Source organism: Polyodon spathula, chromosome 2 (genome assembly GCF_017654505.1).
Source record: "Polyodon spathula isolate WHYD16114869_AA chromosome 2, ASM1765450v1, whole genome shotgun sequence".
Lineage (NCBI taxonomy): Eukaryota > Metazoa > Chordata > Actinopteri > Acipenseriformes > Polyodontidae > Polyodon > Polyodon spathula.
The window spans coordinates 95,896,065-95,917,000 of NC_054535.1; the positions used below are offsets into that span (position 1 = coordinate 95,896,065).

General features: G+C 37.7%; 1 protein-coding gene across 1 annotated transcript; it reads right to left on the reverse strand.

Moving 5' to 3' along the window:
- Window positions 1-2,712: 2,712 nt before the first annotated feature.
- On the reverse strand, window positions 2,713-20,675 carry LOC121304399 (coiled-coil domain-containing protein 68-like). Its single transcript, XM_041235520.1, has 11 exons — window positions 20,224-20,675; window positions 18,899-19,030; window positions 18,340-18,423; window positions 15,814-15,963; window positions 15,337-15,462; window positions 14,724-14,840; window positions 12,354-12,439; window positions 9,069-9,174; window positions 8,659-8,742; window positions 3,825-3,901; window positions 2,713-3,450 (listed from the first exon to the last, which is right to left on the reverse strand). Exons 1-11 carry the CDS (start codon window positions 20,224-20,226, stop codon window positions 3,351-3,353), a joined length of 1,065 nt encoding a protein of 354 aa, XP_041091454.1. The 5' UTR covers window positions 20,227-20,675; the 3' UTR covers window positions 2,713-3,350.
- Window positions 20,676-20,936: the final 261 nt, after the last annotated feature.

Consider the following 20,936-nt stretch of genomic DNA (forward strand, 5'->3'; position numbering starts at 1 on the left):
ATGCAGTCTCCCTAGATTTTCCCCAGTACTATGAATAAAAAGCAGTTATATTTGTATTTATTCATTTGAAGACCTCCAGATACATTTTTTTAACCATTTTTTATACAACATGAAAATAGTTTTTAGTTATTTACTATATTTTCAATCCTCTGTCTCCTTAATATTGTCACTATACAGTATGTGTTCTCACTGTGCCTCATATAGGACCTAGGCATTAAATCTGCAGGAAAAACAAGATTCACCCACCTGTGTGCAAAAAAGTGTTTTAAAGTATTGATTATCACGCCTTTAGTTGTCTGAAAATTTGCTAGTGGGCTGTCGTAGGCAAAATATAATAGCATCTCTGGCTTGAGTCACAAAATAGGAAAAACTTTGCAATGGGAGTGGGTGAAATATGGAAGGACCAGGGCAGACCTGCCAGATTGGTCTCACTTCTACCACTCCTGTATCCTGTACGCACATACAATGTTTGGCAAAATGCATGGAAGTTGCCTTATTACATTTTTCAAGGCTATTCAAGCTCCTTTGTTCATTTAGTGGTAAACTTAATTGTGAACCAATAAAATCCTTTCAAAATGTTGATGCTACTGCAATGAATTGCAAAAAAAAAAAAAAAAAAAAAAAACACAAAAAAACCCATTCCTTTCTCTAAATGGCTGGCTTTGTTACAAGCATGTTCTGTTTCATTTGATTTTTATCAAATTCATTGTGGTTACTATTTGTATCAATGTGTCTTTTTTTGGCTGATGGTATATATATTTTATCTATTTGTTTTGTCATTATTGAGGTGTGGTGCCATTGCTTATCTTGTACCAAAGTATGTGTGATGAATGCAGAAAGATGGTGTTAGTACTGTGTATAGTAATGTGAAGTGTTTTTGGTTTCGTAAAACATTGTTTTCTGTCTACAGTATACAGTCTTTCCAATAAATTGCATTTTCATTATAATAGTTGTATTTGGAAATATATGGAATTGTGTAGTTAAACTGAAATTGGCAGCTTAAACACATGACATTTGGGATTGCTCTATAAAATCACGATATGATTATCTGTTTGTGGAGCTCTATGGTATATATGTGTAAGTAAGGCATCCGACTGGGGTAAAATAGGGCACAAATGCTCCCATCCCATTTACAGTATGTCCCAGATCTTGTTGGAGTGTAGTGTGCGATGAACACAATTGTTTCAATATTGTTTCTTAGAAACTAACCTATATTCATTTTTTTTATGTCAGGTTTTCTGTTCACCTCCCAATTTTGTTTTTTCATTAACACCTTTTAATAAGTCTGTGGGACTCATGGCAAATTCTATATATTGTACAATACTACAGATGTATAACTGGGTTGGAAAAGTAATATAAAAAGACACACACCTGCTACTGTATAACTACACCATAGTTATGGCTTTGAAGTTATGTGAGTGCTGTGCTGGTTTGGTACAGTAGATGGATGCTTTTGTACAGTACTTTGATTCGCTGTGTGGCGCACATCTATACACACAGAGAGTGAATCCAATGCAGTTTGGACTGTCTAGAATCAAGGAGAAAATATCATCTTAGCTGTAAGAACATACTCCCTGTGTTCATTTTACACATTTAAAGCTTTAGCATCTGAATCAACAGCACTGCCTGAAACATTAAATCAACAGTTCTGTGCTCAGCACCTTTGTTTAATGTACATTTTAATTTCTGCATTGGATCACATGTCAACTTACACGTTTGTCTTGATTTTCCTAGCATCAGCTCAACATACATACTGTATGGGGATATTTAAAATACAAATAAACTTCAGCATCCTGGTTTTTGCAGTAGGTTGCATTTACTGGTGTAATTATTATACCGACTGGGCCAAGTGTCACACAATATAAGGATTTGTTACTAAAGCAGCACATTCTCACATTTTCATTCTTGTACTATGAATGTACAGGTAGTGGACAAAAAAATTTGGAAACACCTGGGTAAATGAGGGATACCAAGTATATTGAAAGCAAGGGCTTCCACACAAATGTGGCTCATGTGTTAATTAAGCAAATAACATCCCAGCATGCTTAGGGTCATGTATAAAAATTCTGGACAGGCCTGATTGCCCATAATTACGGCTAGCATGGCTGCAAGAGGAGACCTTGTGACTTTGAAAGGGGTGATTGTTGGGGCACGCTTGGTAGGAGCTTCAGTGACCAAGACAGCTGAACTTGCCGATGTTTCACGAGCAACGGTGTCTAAGATGATGTCGACATGGAACTCCGAGAGAAAGACAACATCAGCAAAGGGCAACAGTGGGCGGAAGAGCATACTGCAGGATCGTGGAGTGCAAGTCAAAACAGATGAGCAACTGCAGATTAATTGACTGCAAATTTCAACCTGGGGCGCGAGCAGCCTGTTTCATCAAAAACCGTCCGTCGAGAACTTCACAGAGTGGGATACCATAGTCGGGTTGCAGTGCACAAACCGTTCATCACACCTGGCAGTGCATGTTTGTGAGTCCAGTGGTGCAAAGAGCACAGGCAATGGACTATCGAGCATTGGAGAAATGCGATATGGTCTGATGAATCATCCTTCACCATGTTCTCGACAAATGGACGAGTGCATGTGTGGCGCCAACCTAAAGGACTCTACAGCCCTGAGTGCTTGGTTCCAACAGTGAAGGGTTCTGGTGGTTCTGTAATGTTGTGGGGCGCATTTTCTTGGTATGATTTGGGTGCACTCATTCCCTTAGAAGGCAAGGTCAATGCAAATTGCTACTTAATGGTACTGAGTGATCATCTTCACCCCCTGTTGCAGCATTTCTTTCTTGCCGGGGGTGGGTGTGTGTCTTCCATGATGACAATGCCCCATCCACAGAGCACGTGTGGTCGCCCAATGGTTTGATGAGCATGACACTGATATTATCCAGATGTCATGGCCTTTTCAGACACCAGATCTGAACCCAATCGAGCATTTATGGAATATTCTGGAACAACGCCTCAGACAGTGTTTTTCACCTCCATCAACCAGGTGTGAGTTGATTGACTTTCTAGTGGAATAATGGAGCCACATCCCTCCTGCAGAGGCTGGTAGATGTATGTCACGGCGCATACAGGCCGTACTGGCTGCACATGGTGGCCCAATGCCCTATTAAGTGACTTGACATTGGTGTTTCCATTTTTTTGTCCTACCTGTATTTCTCCAATATTGAACAGGATTAGAGAGCTCTTAAAGGGCAGTTCTTATGACTGGACTGAAGAATTGTGTTTTCTCTCCCGGAAATCAGCCCAGATGTTCCGATGATATATTTCTCTTTCTTCCACTTTGTAAATGAAAAGTCAACCAGCTGGAGATGACTATTCCTTTAACGAGCAGCTACTGTCTTTGTATTAGCAGGCAGTGCCACTGGACTGAAGTCCATATGAAGTTCCGGTGTGTGAGACAGTTGTGAGCCTCAGCAGGGGAAACTTCCTTTTCAGTGGAAGTGAGCTGAAATAAACATTATAATGATATGTATATACCCTTATATAGAGGAGCAAGACATAAACAGAAAGCCAAGACTTTGGTAGACAGATGCTGGCAGGTGCTACTGTATTCAAGATTTGGAGGCAGTAATCAACAAGGACTGGTCAAGTATCTCTCCAGAACAATTTAAATACCTTGCAGACTTGTAACATTGAATCGGTACTGAACAGGCTGCCCGTGGTAGGTATTGCTATTTGTTCAAATTTGTTGTATGTGTTCTGCATCCATAAAACAAATACAAAAAAACACACAATACAGTATCGACAAGTAGTTTCATTTTGTGGCAGAGATCGAGTAAATACTGCTGTATTTTAACAACTTGAAAAAAAAGAACTTACCTAACTGATACTGTAGTTGAAACTACCTCAGGGTGCTGGCTGGACCAGAAATCTACCTTGTACTTCAGTTCTTTATTCTGGAAAATAAAACATTCATGTCGTCAAACTGTTGTGTATCTTCATTTTTTTTTTTTTTTTTTTTTTGTAGAATTCTTGCTTTTGCTTATTATCGAGTCTTGGGATTATGTCATAATCCCAGCCAGCAAGAAGCCCCGTGTGTGGCCTATTATAGATGATTAGGGTTCTGTGTGAGTACTGGGACTGAACAGCGTTGGGTCTGCTTTGTCTCTTCCCTTGAGCTTCTCTTTTTATTTTGAAGTATGTTTGTAAGTATCCAATATTATCTTGCCAAAAATGCTTAGTTTCTACAAAAAAGAATGAAACAGAATTGGCAATAGATATTAATGAGGCTTTTCTGAAGGAGGCCTATGGACAAATGGCTTCTTTTTATTTTTATTTTTTTAAAATTTTAAAATAACTCTGCATTGTACTTGTATTACTTTTGACAGCCACAGAAGCAAAGCTAGGTCATGTCACCCTGCTTACTAGACAAGGGACGTGCTAGATTGTACAAGGTAGTTTTGACAGGAGGGGAAAAAAACACTGAAAAAAAAACACTGAAGCGATCACCTGATCCACTAGGCATCATTTGGATTTCCGAATAGCCACAATCTACAGGGATGACAGCACAGAGGTCAGCGGAGTTATGCGCAGTATGGAAGGACAGGTGTTCATTCAATTTCTTATTCATTCACTGGAGCTCCCAATCTTTACTGGAAGATTAAGTCAGTCTAAGGATACAGGTGCTCATAGCTGTAAGTATGAACATGCTCACAATAACAAACGTCCTTAACACAGTAATGAATCGGTGATGGCTCACTATACTGTACATAAAGCACATTTTACCTGAGATATTTTTTTGCTGCATTAGAGACTGTCTGGGCTGGCTCACTATCCCAAAGGCAAACTTAAACTGGACCCCCAAATTGCTTTGGTGCAGAATGTGTAATCAATCTGAAAAATAATCAATGTGAGGAGCTGGCACTAACAGCGCTAGATAATGTAGTGCAGTTTCCTGTGATTTCTCATTATGTTACAGGTCAAAGTCTTGCCCTGCCTTTTGTTGAAAGCAATATAATTTTCATTCATCTGCCTTTGCTGCTCCCCCAGTTTTATAATATGCTATGGTTGTGATGAAGAAAGGCCCTACATTTAAACTCTAAGCCTAAACAATAAATACAGTGGCTCTCAAAAGTATTCACCCCCCTTGGACTTTTCCACATTTTATTGTGTTACAACATGGAATCAAAATGGATTTAATGAGGTGTTTTTGCCATGATCAACACAAAAAAAGTCCATAACGTCAAAGTGAAAAATAAAATCTACAAATTGTTCTAAATGAATTACAAATATAAAACAGAAAATAATTGATTCACCCCCTTTGCTATGACACACCTAAATAAGCTCTGATGTAACCAGTTTGTCTTTAGAAGTCATATAATTAGTTGAATGGAGTGCTATTAAGGTGTTTCACATGATTTCAGGTTAAATACACCTGTCTCTGGGAGGTCCCACAGTTAGTTAGTACATTTCCTAACAAAAACTACATCATGAAGATGAAGGAACATTCAAAGCAAATCTGGAATAATGATCTTCAAAAGCACCAATCAGTGGTAGGATATAAGAACATTTCCAAGGCATTGAATATCCCCCGGAGAACAGGCCGTCCTCAAAAACTGAGAGAACAGGCCGGAGAACAGGCCGTCCTCAAAAACTGGCCGTCCTCAAAAACTGAGTATCCGGGTTAGAAGGGCACTAGTCAGGGAGGCAACCAAGAGACCTATGGCAACTCTAAAGGAGTTACAGTCTTTCACAGCTGAGCAGGGAGACACTGTGCATATGGCAACAATAGCCTGGGTGCTTCATAAAACTGGCCTTTATGGGAGAGTGGCAAAAAGAAAGCCATTGTTGAAAAAAACTCACATCAAATCTGGGCTAGAGTTAGAGGGCAAAATGGATGCAGAAAAGTACAGAGAAATCCTGGAGGAAAACCTGCTGAAGTCTGCAAGAGACCTGGGACTTGGGAGAAGACATGCAGCCAAAGCCACACTGGAGTGGCTTAAAAACAAAAAGGTCAATGTCCTGGAGTGGCCCAGTCAAAGCCCGGACCTCAGTCCAATTGAGAATAGGTGGAAAGAGTTGAAAATTTCTGTTCACCAAAGGTCCCCATCCAACTTGACAGAGCTTGAGCAATTTTGCAAAGAAGAATGGGCAAAAATTTCAGTGTCCAGATGTGCAAAGCTGGTAGATGTTGTAACACAATAAATGTGGAAAAGTCCAAGGGGGGTGAATACTTTTGAGAGCCACTGTATATCACTGATTGTTCTTTATAGTATAATGGAGGCTAAAACAATCAGTCTTTGTAATTTCATTTCAATATGGAAAAACCATCTACTTTTAATAAAAACAAGAAATATGTAGATATGCTGTTCTTCTATGAAAGGAGTTTTATTCTACCTTTAATATATGCCGTGAAAGAAATTCCAGCTATGGTCAGTACTGTTGTATGCTGGTCAGAGCTGGTCATTTGCTGGTTTTCAGTTGACCTGGATGAACTATTTATGCAGGTTCAAGAAAAATCCTTATTGTACATAAATCTACGTTAGAAAACGATTCAGTACCATTAGCCTTAGTGGGCTTCTATCAGACAGTAGATGCCTGCTGGAACGTCACAGCATTAACTGTGAATCAAACTGCAAATCAATCTACGCAAGAACCGGCTTTTTCATTTTGATTAGCCATAACGAAAGCTCAGTTCACATCTAATACTAATTTTTTCTAATTATGTACAGGCGCAGACAGTTACATGCTTCCAGTGCTGCAGACAGGAAGTAGCTGTGGCCACCCCCCCCCCCACAAAGACGAGGCCGCCAAACCATGAATGGAGAATAATAAAAAGACGAGGCCGCCAAACCATGAATGGAGAATAATAAATAATTAATGCACTCTACAGTGGCACTCTGACGCCTCCCCCCCCCCAAATATTGAATTTAATGAAATTCAGCAGCTGAGACATGGCCCATCACCCAGACTGCTGTGTTGCCAAAACAATGTTCTTCAATAGATGTTGGAAACAATTGTCTCTTTTTCTGGCTATAGTGTAGCTTAATTATTGTGTAATGGTTTTCAATTAATTCATATATTTTTTAAATTAGTTGTGTAACATTTTTTACACTGTTAATGTAAAGGTCGCAATACTTTTGTCATGCTCAAATATTTGAAATTGAAAGTGATTTTTAAAAAACCAAAAAAATTATAAAGATTGTTTGATAAACGAACGGAAACTGTGTATTTTGCTTTCTGTTTTACTAAAACTTGGTTAAAGTTTACCAAATGCTTGTCCTTAATCTGTTACCTTGACTTCATGGTATAATAAAGCGCAGGGCGCCAATACTTTTGTCTGAGACTGTAGGTGATTCTTTATGAATATTTTCTGGACTATTTTCCTGAAACTTTTCTCAGCAGAAGGGTACCTGACAGATCATTACAAGTTCACGGTAAAACTAGTTTTTAAAGCGTTTTTATTTTATTTTATTTTTAAAAATAAAATAATGAGAAAATCGTTTTCTAATATTCATATTGTCCTTTCACCATGTCGTAGTTGACCTTGATTTTCATTAGCGCCATCGGCTTGGGGCACATAACTCCAGTTACAGTCAACTACCACAGCACAGCAGAGCCTTCATTGATGGGCACTATCACTTACGTATATACCTTAAACCTTGTCCTGGATCTTATGTTCTGATCGGGTACCAAGTAATCCAACAATTCCCAACACTTAGGTGATCAACAGTAGTTTGTGGAATTTTCAGCAGGGTGGGTTTGGAGGAATTCTAGCAAAAACGCTGGCCTCAACTGTATTCTGTTGGAATCTGAATTGAATCATGACAGGGCTGTGGGAAATACAGCCCCTACTGGAACCTGTTGGTACTTCTGTACAATGTAAATTTTTACTTTCATCTGCTGTAGAGAGGAAGTGTTGTACATAAATTGGCCACATTTCAGTATTCCTGTATTAACAAAGCCCCTTAAAAATAGCAAGTTTTCCGTGTCATAGCTGTCTGGAGTTTGTCACAGATACCAAGACAGATTGAATGATCTCTCAAAAGGGATTAAAGAAGGCAGAACTGTTGTTATTTACAGAACCAACTCATAATCCATGAAGTAGAGCGCCATAAAAAAAATCAAGAAAATGAAGCAGAGTTGGCTAACAATATACATTTAGTAAGAAAAAATGCAAGTAAAGTGTAAAAAACGTAAGTAAACTTGCTTTTTTGACTCAAGGTTGATGTTTTTAGATCAGTAACTTGGTAAACATTTTAGATCCACTGCTAAACCTGGAACATATTTCAAAAGAATTACTTTCAGAAGCATCAACAGTTAAGTATTTTTGGAAAACAAGAAATGTGCAATTCATCTTAAATTGAAGTTCAGTCAATATGGGCCAGATACATGCCCTTCTACCTTCTCTAACTTCATTTGCAGCACATTATTTGAGGACAACAGTTTACATTTAAACTGAGGTTAAAGGAATTTAGGTGGCACAAATCATCACTGTAGACATTGCAGGTTTTAAATCCACCTCAGGTCACAACTAAAATGGATTTGGTGGTCTGGACTCCTAGCTCCTAGTCAGCATTAGCACAATCACAGAATGTTGACACAATTGACTTTCACTTTCTAGAGAGATGAGAAAGCAGAAGCTCAGTTTACACACTTCTAGAAATGTTTGTATTTCCCCCAGTGCTGATATTATTCAGGTTTTCATTCTCACCTGTGCTTCTGCCAAGAGAAGTCTTTCATGCAGGCTCCATATAACTTTGTCTTGACCGGACAGCTCTCTGTTTAACTGCTCAATCTGTCATAAACAAAGGAGAAGATAAAAAAAAAACCCATGTAGTTTAGTCTTCTGTGCATTCATCACAACCAGGCATCTTGTTAACTGTCATGTTTGTTTAAATTCCTAAACAGTATTTGTTTACCCTTCTTCAAATTAGACATATTAAAATAAATTAAATGACAGTCTTTTTCAATGTCTTCTTTAGTTTCCCCTTGTTGACAACCTGTTTGCTACGAAGCCCTGTTGGGACCACAATCCTGTAGTCGTTGCGAATGTTATGAGCAAGCTAGATAATTACCCAGAAAGAAAACTGAAAAAAAAAAAACAAAAAAAAAAACACCTACTTGCTGTATGGAACTCCGTAGTTTTCTGTTCTGGCTGAGAACCATGTCATCAAGATGGGAAATTTTCTCCCGAAGAGCAGCTGCTTCCATTTGGCAAGTCCTTAAGCTGAAATTTGAACGTGATGCAAAACATAATAAGTTTTACAGTACCCTGCAGCATAACCTAGCCAGGTGGCTTATGTTATAATATTGCAATTATTTATGACTTGCATTTGATTTCTTTGTTATGTTCTACTTAAAGGGGATGTCTGAATTTGACACTCAAGCCATGGACCCTATATTTGCCTCCTTCTCGTTATTCTTTACATGATTTACGTATTCTGTGTAAATCTCTATTGTTTCTGCTTAGAACATTATTTGCCATGCTTACTAACTATTTCAGCAAAAACTGCTTTTAGACAAGACTCGCATCGGATCTTTTGAGGTAAGGTGGGGAAGCACATCAGTGTTGCATAGGATTCTGTGTACAATGCTTCAGCCCGTTGGATTTTTGCAGTGGCCCCGTAATGTCTTGAGTCCATCGGTTTTCCAGTGTTAAAGGTGTTGTGTAAAATAGCTGGCCTTTATTATTATTATTATTATTATTATTATTATTATTATTATTATTATTATTATTAATAAACAAGGGAGGGATGCTCAGGAAATGTTATGCCATAGATTGGGCATTAATTCAACAACAAAACAGGGAGGATCACATCTTCAGTTTGGGTTTTGAAAAACAACAGAATAGATGAGAGGATGGATCACTGTCTCTTTGAAGATGAAGGAACTACATTTTTTGAATGAATTGAAGGAACTACATTTTTAGAACTTCTCTAATTCCTCAAAATCAGAACCCCGCCAGACACAAGGCAAGTGGAATTGCCAAAACATATATAGGCTTCATGGCACAGTGAAACAATAACAGTGATATGCTCCTCCACCTCATTTCAGTTAATCAGCTTACTATGATCTAATCAAAAACAACTATATTTGGTAAGATTCTCAAAGCTTTTTCAGAAAAACACAGCAAATAAAGTTACCACACCAGAAACAAACAACAACATTTCATTTGAGGGGCTTGTAAGAAGTCAAAGTTGTTTGAAAAATTGCAATTTGTTGTTTTTCCCACTAAGGAAAAATTGTGCTCACAAGGATTTGTAAATAGCTTTCAGAACTGCTTTTTATAAAGAACACACAGTAGATAAATGCATTGTAAATATACATTAGGAAAATTAAGATGCTAGAAATGATCCCATTAACCAAACACAAGGTAACAGCATTTTATTAGCCACATGTGTTTAGTGTGCAAAACATACACTGTAAGGGAGCAGTCACAGGAACCAGCTCTTATATGTGCTTGTGTTCAGTCCATCGAACAGTCAGCCTATTAATTGAAAATCATAATAACAGCAACACCCCCTGCTGCCCTGTTTATACAATGCATTGGTATCCATGCATGCTTCGCATTTTGCTAAACTGGGGTTATATAAAATAGAGACTGCAGACAATTGGCTTTATCTATTCCACACAAGTTATTTTTTGTGTGGAGGGAACAGGTGACAAAACTCAGCTAGACAGCTTGTCTCCATTAGAATGAAATAATCTTCCTGATCAGATCAAAGCTCCCCTGACATCCAAGATCTTTAACCAGAGACACTGAAATTGCAAAATGGACTTGATGTTCCTTCTCTTCATCTTAAACCTAAACAAGGTGATTGGAAATTATTCAGTCAAAAGTTGAATCTGTAATTAGTGGCAGCCTGTAAGGTTTGAGATGCTAGTTACAATTATGTGATGATAAAGTAGGGGACAGTTTCCAGGTGAAATAACCAGAAGCAAGGTCTGCAGGCCGAGATTTCTTAATCCCTGTCTAGTACCATATACCATGCTTTGTTAGAACAACAGAGCTAGCAACCTCTCAGAACATTTGAAAAACTCTTAGGTAAAGAAAAATATTGAAATGGCATTTTAGTCGCATGTCCATCACCAATGTGCCTAAAATATGAATTTGCAGTTAAAACATGATAAATGTTAAAATCATGTGTAATTGTAGTTACTATAGGTAGAGATGTTCTGGACACTATTTTTTTTTTTTTAATGTTAATAGATTTCAATAAGCTGCTGTATAGTAAATGTCCAGGAGATGGAGATGATGTATAGGATAACATGGGGTAAATCTTTCAAATGTTCAAAATAATATTTTTCGCTCGCCAGAAGAATAATAGGAAACCTAAAAACTATTTGCACTTGTCTTATCTCATATCAGTGATCTATCAATGGAATCAAAAATGGACTGTGTGGCGTTGTTACCTGTGAAATGGAGTAAATAGTTTGTATGCAAGAGCTATGAATGGATCAGCTGTAACATCGGGATCACATGGACAATATGCATCACAAACTTAGCAGCACTCCAAAGGTAATTCAAAAGGGCCAGTCCCCTCAGATCATGCAACACTTATAAGGCCCTATTCACAAAGCTGCAAATTATAAACAAGTTTGCTCCAACTTTTATTTTTCTGGGACTACCAAAATACAATGATAAGCCACTCACCTTTTGGAGAATTTACAGGTTCATTAAACACCACTGAGCTTTTTAATTATACAACAGGTCTTGACACTTTCAGTTTGAGTTGTTTGTGACCATTTGAGCTGAATTGCAGCATTGAGTATCAAAGCTCCTGCAACCCATTGCACAATTAACAAGTTACCTGATGCATCAATAAACAACCTGACTCGTTTAAAAAATAAATAGTTACACTAAAAGGTGAGTGATTCATTACAGTAGCTTGTGAGCCCGTGAAAAATAACTGTTGACAAGAGCAAGCTTGATAAAACTGTTGTAGACTGTATTTAAATTATCAAAAAAAGTCTAGAACAATTTAATTAACATTACACTATATTTTATTCATAACACCACTTTGAATAAAAAAAACATTCTTCAAGCTTTGGTGAATATGGTCACCACTGTTCTAGTCCTAGGCTTGGATGTGCAGGCTACAAGAAGCAACTTATTGTCAAAAGTTGTTGCCCTGGGGGTTGAAAAAGGGACTGACAGTGTCAAAAGAGCCGCAGGCTGAGATCTTTATTGCTCATTGGAGGTCACCTTTTCAACCCAAGAGCAATAGTTATCTGCTATAAGCTGAAAACTGCAGTCAATATATGTTAAATTATTCAATTTAGATAAATATGTGATTTTGTATATTGTGCGGTGGCTATTAACCTCTCAATAATAGACAGTTTTTTGGGCATATCACAAACTATTTTTGGTCATATGACCCAGCATACTGCTATATATTATTATACCTTTTAATATCATCTGGATGGTTATGTGACATTGACAGAATCTCTTTTTCAATGAATTCTTTTCTCTCCATCAGCACTTTCTTTTCCTGTAAGACAATACGATATATAATATTACAAAGCAGCTAGTAAACCACTGACAGAATAGAATTTCTATTTTTCAAAACAAGTGAATGACAGAGGCAACTTGAATCAACAAACACCTGTCTTAAGCAGCCATGCATTTTTAGTTCCTTTGGTTCATGCTTCACTGTATTTGCATAATGTGAAGGCTTGGCTTTTGACATCTAAACTGAAGTGAACCTCCCAATTAGCTCATCTGTAGGACTGATGTGTTTTGCAGAATGTCTTAAAGTGTAAACTTTTAACATTTAATTTGCTCTACCTTTTAATTGCTCGTTAAGTAGTGCTGATTCCCTTTCAAGTACGAAATGTAACCTTTACCAAATGGGTATTTGCCTCCTAAAGACCCCTGAACTGAATACTTTATACCAAAGCTGCTCTTTGAGTCTGTGACGCAGACATAACCCCACCCCTTAGGGATCAAAAGTACTACAGTCACAGATCTCAGGACCATTTTTCCTTTAAGACTGACCTGATCACAGAGCCTTGTGCAGATAAGTACATTGTTGCTTGTGTCTGTATATACCAAACCAGTACCGACCCAGAGTAAAGTACACTGAACCGGTACCGTCCCAGTACCCAACTTACCTGGTACCATCCCATTACCGACACAGTACAAACCCATGCCAACTTGATGCAGAGGTCACCGAAACGGAACTGCTCGAGTCTTGACCCGCCTGGTCAGTATATAAGTATACTGAGGCAACAGCTGAACAACCTTGTACTGTACGTTGCATCGCTTGCTCCTTGCATCATGCCCAGGTTCCATCCTTGTAAGACATGAAAGGCCAATCTGTGAGACATGGAAGACTAAAGAGGTGCTGGTTGATCGCAGCTTCTGTAAATTTTGTGCCCCTTACTCCAAGCGAACACTTTAGAAGAGGTTATCCCGCAGCTCTAAGGAACATTCTATGTCCCTTCTGCTCAATGCTCTTCCCCATCTCCGTCTAAGAGAGGTGGCTAAGTCCTCACCCTATGAGTCGGCACCAAGGGAGAGCAGACAACAGAAAGAGCAGGCTTGGCCCATTTTCTGCCAGCTGAGGCTTCCATTGCTGCCTTGGTCCAGGTGCCTAATTTGGCGCAGCTATCCAAGGACACCACCTGCCCAACCAACCAGTATCGGGTTTCAGAGGTAATCCTCAAAAAGCCTGCACTGGTGGTTGCTTGCAGCCAGCTTTGGCTTTCCCAAACACAGGTGCTTGATGGGGACAAAGCACCGCTGTTAGATGCCCTGGTCACTCCAGGGCATACGTTTGGTCCCGCGGTATGCTACAATGCCCTCAATGGTAACGCACAGGGCAGCCACTTGGCTTAGCCTCGTAGCATTCCAGTTGTTCTGTAATCATGCCCTTATATGGGTATACTCATCCATTCAGTAATGGTTATATTTCGTACTTGAAAGGGAACATTAGGTTATTTTGATAAGCCTAGTTCCTTGAAACAGAAATGTAACCATTAACCTTCAAGGTCGATGCGTCCATTATTCACAGCAGGGTTGAAGGAAAAATGATGCTGAGATCTCTGATCGCAGTACTTTTGGAGCTTCAGGCTCAAAGAGCAGCTTTGGTATAAAGTATTCAGTTCAGGGGTCTTTAGGAGGTAAATACCCATTTGGTAATGGTTACATTTCTATTTCAAGGAACCAGGCTTATGAAAATAACTGAATGTTATCTGCCAATGTACTCCCCATTAACATGTCTAAATCTTTATTCTCAGAAACACTAGATATTCTAAAATAAAACCCAGTGCATCACGGATAAAATATACAACAAACAGTATGCACAGGGTGTGTACTTGCATATGAACTATTAAGCAAAAGAGCAGGAGCACCATGATGTACTGTAATGCAAAGCACCTGAGCCATGTATAATGCACATTATTAAGAAGACTTTATATGCTACCTATTGAATATCCAACTCATTATGGGTCTGAAATATTAGTTATCTTTACTAATATAATATAATCTTGTTGTTGATTCTTGTGTATGTATATCATTTACCAAGCCAGCCATTACATCTTGGCGAGTTTTAAAAACTAACGAAATTCCATCCCTCAAGGCAGATAGTTGGTATGTGAGGCAGTTGTCATTAGAGTTTGTAAGGCAACAGGAAAAAGTGAAGCACACCCAATGTATGTTCTTCCCAGCCACAGCTTGTGTGAGTTTCTAATGTAAACTATTGTACTATACAATGATGCCCTAATGTGAATGGTGTCTAAGCCCCAAATGGATGATGAGAATTATAAATGTACATTTTCCATTCTTTCTATCCGCTTTTCCAGTTCTGAGAGACTGGTTTGCTTTTTTTCAAGGGTTGATGCCATCTCCATGCGTTTCCTTAAATTCTGCGCCTGTTCCTCAGTGTAAGCCTGCAGATGAGATACAAAATTCAATAATGCAAGGCATGGCCCCAGAGAGAAGGGGCAGAGAAAAAAGTTTTCTACCACAAAACAAATGAATTCACAGTATAGATATTAAGAACTTTGAGAAGGTAAATAGATCTACGACAATTTCTTTTTTTTGTGCTTAGAAAACAAAAGCTTTGAACACTACAAGAGCAATAGACCAGAATAAAAATGTAGGTATGTATGTTATTTACTGTAAAAGGGAAAACAGTCATGCTTGTTTTTTTTATCAGAATTTATTTTTCTGTGTGGCACTGTTTTGTCTGCTACAGATTTTGTACCTGCTTCTTAAGAGGGTGCATGATTCCAACATCACCCACATTTGTGATGCTCAGTTGATGACAGACTAGATAAAGGCAATTACCTGTTTTGAACAGCTCCAGGTCACTTTTATTGATACATCCTCAGATAGCAATTGAATTCCTCAAATGTGGTAAAGATGCATGCATTCCGAGCCTACCTGGAGTATCTGTTTGTCTTCCAAGTGTTTCCTCCTAGCTTCCTCCAGTCGAGTTTGGTACATGTCAAACAGTTTTCTTGATGCATTTCTCAGGGCCCCAGCCCCAGCCTCTCGTGATGCTTCGAGCTCCAAATGAAAACAGAACCACAGTCACTACTTTTAACAAAGGAACAAGTAAAGTAGCAATGACAGTTGTTTGAGGGGCAGTGTGGATGTGAAACAAAAGAGAATTATATGTCAAAGTGGCGGATTAAAATGCTGAGAGTAAAGTGTTTGGAGCATACGGTCTTCAAAGGAGAAAACGTAACATAAGCAATCTGTTGTTTGTTTCTGAGCTGTATTACTGTACATTATCATGGCTTTGAAAATATGTCTCGCTGTGTCATGTTCTAATGTAAAGCACAGGAGCCTAAACTATGTGACATGACCATCTGCAATACATAAGGCCTCGGGAGCAGCTAATTCAAGCAGCCATACCCTGATTTCTAGCTCCTGGTTCTCCAACTTGATGTGATAGAGCTGACGGTCCTTTTCTTTGATATCTTCTAAGATCTGATGATATCTGGAGTAGAAGCTGGTGGCTCTTGTCTCAGAGTCACTTGAATTCCATGGGGTTTGATTCCGTACCTAACATTTAAGGGAAATGTGTGATGTGCTTGGAACACCAGTAAAGCTTGAGGTTCATAAATCAATAATCAGGTTAGCACAAAAGATGATACTATTGATTATACAAATCACAGATTGCCTCAGACAATCAGTATCAGTTTTTAGGGAAATGCAGTAAAATGGGTAATAATTTGTTTAATTTAAAAAGCACGCTGGTATAAGTCTCAAATATCACAGTCATCTTACCTAATGTATTCTGCCCATAGATTTAAGAGAAACTGTACATCAGTAAGAAATACAACATAACTTTTTTTTTTTTTTGCATCCACCAGGGGCAGACTGTTGTGGGGGCGTTAATGGTTACACTCTGAGGTACCAGCAGAACTGAGAGACGAGACACGTTTGAGAGCTCTTCGTTTGAAAAAGTAAATCAGGGTGACAGAAATGATATACAAGGTGATTCTAAACAGGCTTAGAAAATGGATCAGAGATTTCCTTTAGCTTGATTTGTCAATACTAAATAAGAATGCATTTAAGATAACTGTGCACAAGTAAGATTGCTTCCTTAACCAAATGCAATAGAAATACAATTGAAATCTGCATTGTACATCACTATATGATTTTAAGACATTAGGTTATTGATTAATTATTAATTAATCTAATTATGAATTATTAATTATTGATTACTTTCCAGTTAAGTAGGCATTCTCATCACAAATATGAATTGAGACGTAGTGTAAAGTAAATGTTCCATCAAGCATTAACTGATAGGACATTTTCCCCTGCTGTAATTGCAGGATGATTGTAGTACAAGATGACTTAGCATTAACTGAAATACAAATAATGACTAATCCCCATGCATAGATCTGAATGTTTGAGTTGAGTTGGCATGGTTGTTTCTTTGCCATTCAAAAGCTTAATCACTTTTTTCATAGCATCAGTCTGAGCCAGACAGCAGAGTTAGCTGTAAGACTTTAAAATAGGAGTAAATGTAATTATGTATGAAAGCACTATTTCTTCAGTTGAATTTATATTATGTTACTGTGAACAACAATTTATAATGAATTGTCACTTATTTTAAATTATAACCAGATGGTAGGGTGATAAGTGAGGACCACAGGAATTCTGTCATCTGTATGTAGTTTACTATTACTATATAAATCATCCTTTATGTTTATATTTGAAATGCGGAATTTAGCTTCAGTGATGATCTGTTCCGGAAAACCACAATTCTTACAAATCTTCACAAGACTTCACAAGATGCCATCAGTATTTTTGAGATGCATACGGCATAGGTTGCTGTTAATATCTGTTTTCAACTGATCCCATAAAAAGGCAGGCATATGATTTCTAGATTCCAAGCTGACATCCTTTACTTGAGTGTACACAAATCCATTAAAAGAAAAACAATTCAAAGTTCAGCCAGTCTCAGAAGGATATCTGTTGAGGGCACTTTCACTGTCTCTTCATGAAGGAAGTGTTTAAATGCAATTAATCCTTCACTGATGGGGATAACGGTGCAGATGCTTTAAATGTCAATTGTGCATTGTAAAAAAGAATAGGATTATCATATGAGGGCAGTGATTGAATGAGGGGTTTGCCTGTCTGTGCAGGCTTGACGAGGCCTGTGGGGACAGGCCTGAAAGATATTGTGATACTTTTATGTTAGTGGTAAATGGCTTAGCCATCCGGTTTATAGCTAGGACATTACATTTAGTTTTGTTTGATTATTTTGTGTTTTGTGTGTTGTGTTTTCTCCTATCTCTCCACTTCAACCCCAATCAACAAACACACAAACTGTGACCTTTTTATTCTCCAACTTGATCAGTTGAAGCTGATCAACATTTACCCATTAATTATTCAATTAACTGATTGTTACCTTTGCTATGATGAAGTGTATGTGGCTAACACAAGGGTCCTAAAGCCTCCAGATTAATGTTCAGCACATACACATCATTACCATATATATATATATATATAAGATATAAGATATAAGATTATTCATACAGGTCACTGTAGCGACTTTCTTATAATAGCTATTCCTAATTTTCCTAATTTGGGTACCATTTGTCTTAGGTGAGCTTCCATTATTCACACAGATGGATGTCCTTCAATTTGACAAGAAATGTGTTAGGAACTGACTTTATAATTACCCTATATATTCTCCCTTAGTCTCCAACTTACTTTAGATAGTTCATGTGTAATAAACGCACTCATTAGAAAGTACCGTCTGTCATCTTTCCTATAGCATTGATCTCAGCATGACAGATAGCCTCTTCATAGCTGTAAGGACATAACAGCAACACCCTGCTGAAAACTTGAAAAACCCTGGAGGATTAACATTGCTCTGCATAGATTAATACAGCAGAATGGATACACTGTCGGAGTATACATTACCTCATCTCCTGATGTCTGTCTTCTATAACCATCACAGTCATCTCCAAATACCTGCGTTCGTACTTTCTCCAGTTTAGAGCGTATCTTAAATGCAAGGATTTTTTTTTTTTAATTACATGTATTTATATATTTTTCAGACATCTCTTCAAAAAACTACAATTTGAAATGTTTTATTTTAACCCTCTAACACAATGCTAAAACAGTGTTATATTTGAAATGCATGTATTTGAGGGAATACTGCCAGGCTTGTCTCCTAAACAGTGCCATGGAATCTTTAAAGAGTAGGTTGCTAGATCATCCAGTGTCTTTATAGAAATAAAGGCCATCTAGAGATCCGCCTCTTTAGGTATAGTTTTATTTTGTATCAATGGCAATACACAGCTGAGCATAAGAGGGTGCAGATGTTTACTTCTATAAAGTCACTTCAGCTGATCTTGCTTACATTATATATGTCTATGGCAGGCAACGAGGACTAAAAAGCAGCTCTGGAACACTTAGTCAAAGCAACTCAATGGAGACTTATCAAAAAATGAAAGTATTTTTCCTTAAGTTACCTCACCTTTTTAATGTACTCAATTTCCTCTCTGTACTGTGAGGCACTGGAGCCATAAAACATTACAGAGCGCTCCTCCTCAGGATCTTCTCTTGTCACTACTTCATAGCCAGTTTTTGTCAGTGTGGTCACAGCAGTCTGTGTGCAGTGCAGGAGCACATTGAATGCATTCATTAAAACAGATGAACTGAGGACCACGAGTACCAAATTATATAACATGTTCATAGTTTGTCAGTTGTATAAACCAATACACACTGTAGGGAGGTACTGCATTAGGACTTTTTTTTTCAAATTCTGTGCATTGTTGATAATGCTATGGTCTGCTAAAAGTTTTCTGCAGGGTAGTACAATAATTATAATGGTATCCAAATTATTCATATTTTTCATACACTTGGGTCACAGCCAGTTTAATATAATTGTTTTTGCTAATGTTCTCACTTAGACTGTGACATTGTGGAACTGCACAATTCAAGTCAATTTCTGGCCTATGCGTGTACTATGCAGTATGTCTACAAAAAATATTGCTTTCCTTTTTTTTTGAAGGAATGTTTTTATACTACAATATTATCTCATTAAAGCAACATTTTCTGATTGCTGTGTTATATAGAAGCAGATAGAATAACAAGTTATAAAGAGATAAATTCAAGTACAATGTATTAAAATAAAACAAATTTATTTAACGACAACATAAAGCACTTACATGGTTTTAGGTTATTTGCATTTGGAAAGAGAATTTATCTGGCTAAAAGAAAACTATATGGAAACACACACAACCCAACAGTACTACAAAAATAGAGTGAGAAAAAGGTGAGACTTATTTTTCTTTTTCCATGGAAACTGCCCTATTGAGAAAATGTTCTCATTTACTGAATAACTACGTTGATCCGTCTAAATTACAAATGTAAAACATTAAGACATGCTAGGGTGTAGAGCGAATTCTCCTTGTGAAGTAACTATGCAGTAAAAACAGTGAAATCATATTTTGTATAACAGGGTGTAGCCGAGAGGGTAATGCTGGGGACTGACTGTAACCCAGGTGATTCTGTTGCTGTCAGTCTACCACTGTAACTGTAACCTAATTCCTCCGCTGCACCCTTACTATTTGAATACTTACATTTAAATGGCAAAATACCTGGAACTTATATCTGTATTTTAATAGAGGCAACTGTAAAGGACCTGCCTGAATTCTGAACAGTATATGGAACATGAAAGTGTCCACCTAGTATCCATATTGACGCTTTTTACCATACTGTACAATTCATTCAACTTCAATGTATTTAAGAAGGGTTATATTCATAATAGTAAAAAAGAGCGTGAAAAACTCCACTTACCATTGTTGTAAAGGGCTGTGCTTTTGAAAAAAAAAAGGTTTCCCTTTAAGGCCACCGCCAGAGTGGGTCTTCACATCTTTGTAATCCAGTTATAAGAAAGGAGTTAAAATGCTAAAAGCTCAGACAAAGGCCACACAGCAGTCACTGACAAGGCATGCAGCACTTTGGCACTCCAAAGCCCCTCTCGGCTTTCACTTCCTACTTGTTCAGAATCCAGAGCTCATGTTACTTTATGGAGATGACTGGCAGGGAAGGCAGTTTCTACTGTATTTCTTGTATATCCGTTCACAGAGAGTTTTGAAGACTACATTTATTTGCCATTTGGTTTACATTTTCAACACAAAAGCCCCCACACTTATTGCAAATGAGTAATTATACCTTAGGTGTGGCTGTAAATACCAGTACCTGTTTCTAGGTTAATCATTACTTCATGCAGCCTAGCAACCAGTTGGGGATTCTACAACATCATATGTTATCTTTCTAATTTTAATTTTTTTTTAAATTTTGCATAAAAGGGTAACAATAAAGTATACAGTATTATATTAGGAAGTTGATTACAAATTACAGCATAAAGTAACAGTATAAGGCACAATGGACTTTTTATGTCTAACAAATGAATAGTATACGTCTTTTGCTAGGCATCTTTATGCTGATAACAATAGCCTTGTATTCGTTTACGGAACTGAGTTGTCTCACTTGTTTATGTTGCTGCA

Coding starts and splice junctions, on each gene's coding strand:
- LOC121304399 (XM_041235520.1), bottom strand. Junction 15,463..15,813: donor ACCAGGAGCTAGAAATCAGG/GTATGGCTGCTT, acceptor TTTCATTTGGAG/CTCGAAGCATCACGAGAGGC. Junction 3,902..8,658: donor TTCTCTTGGCAGAAGCACAG/GTGAGAATGAAA, acceptor TTTATTTTCCAG/AATAAAGAACTGAAGTACAA.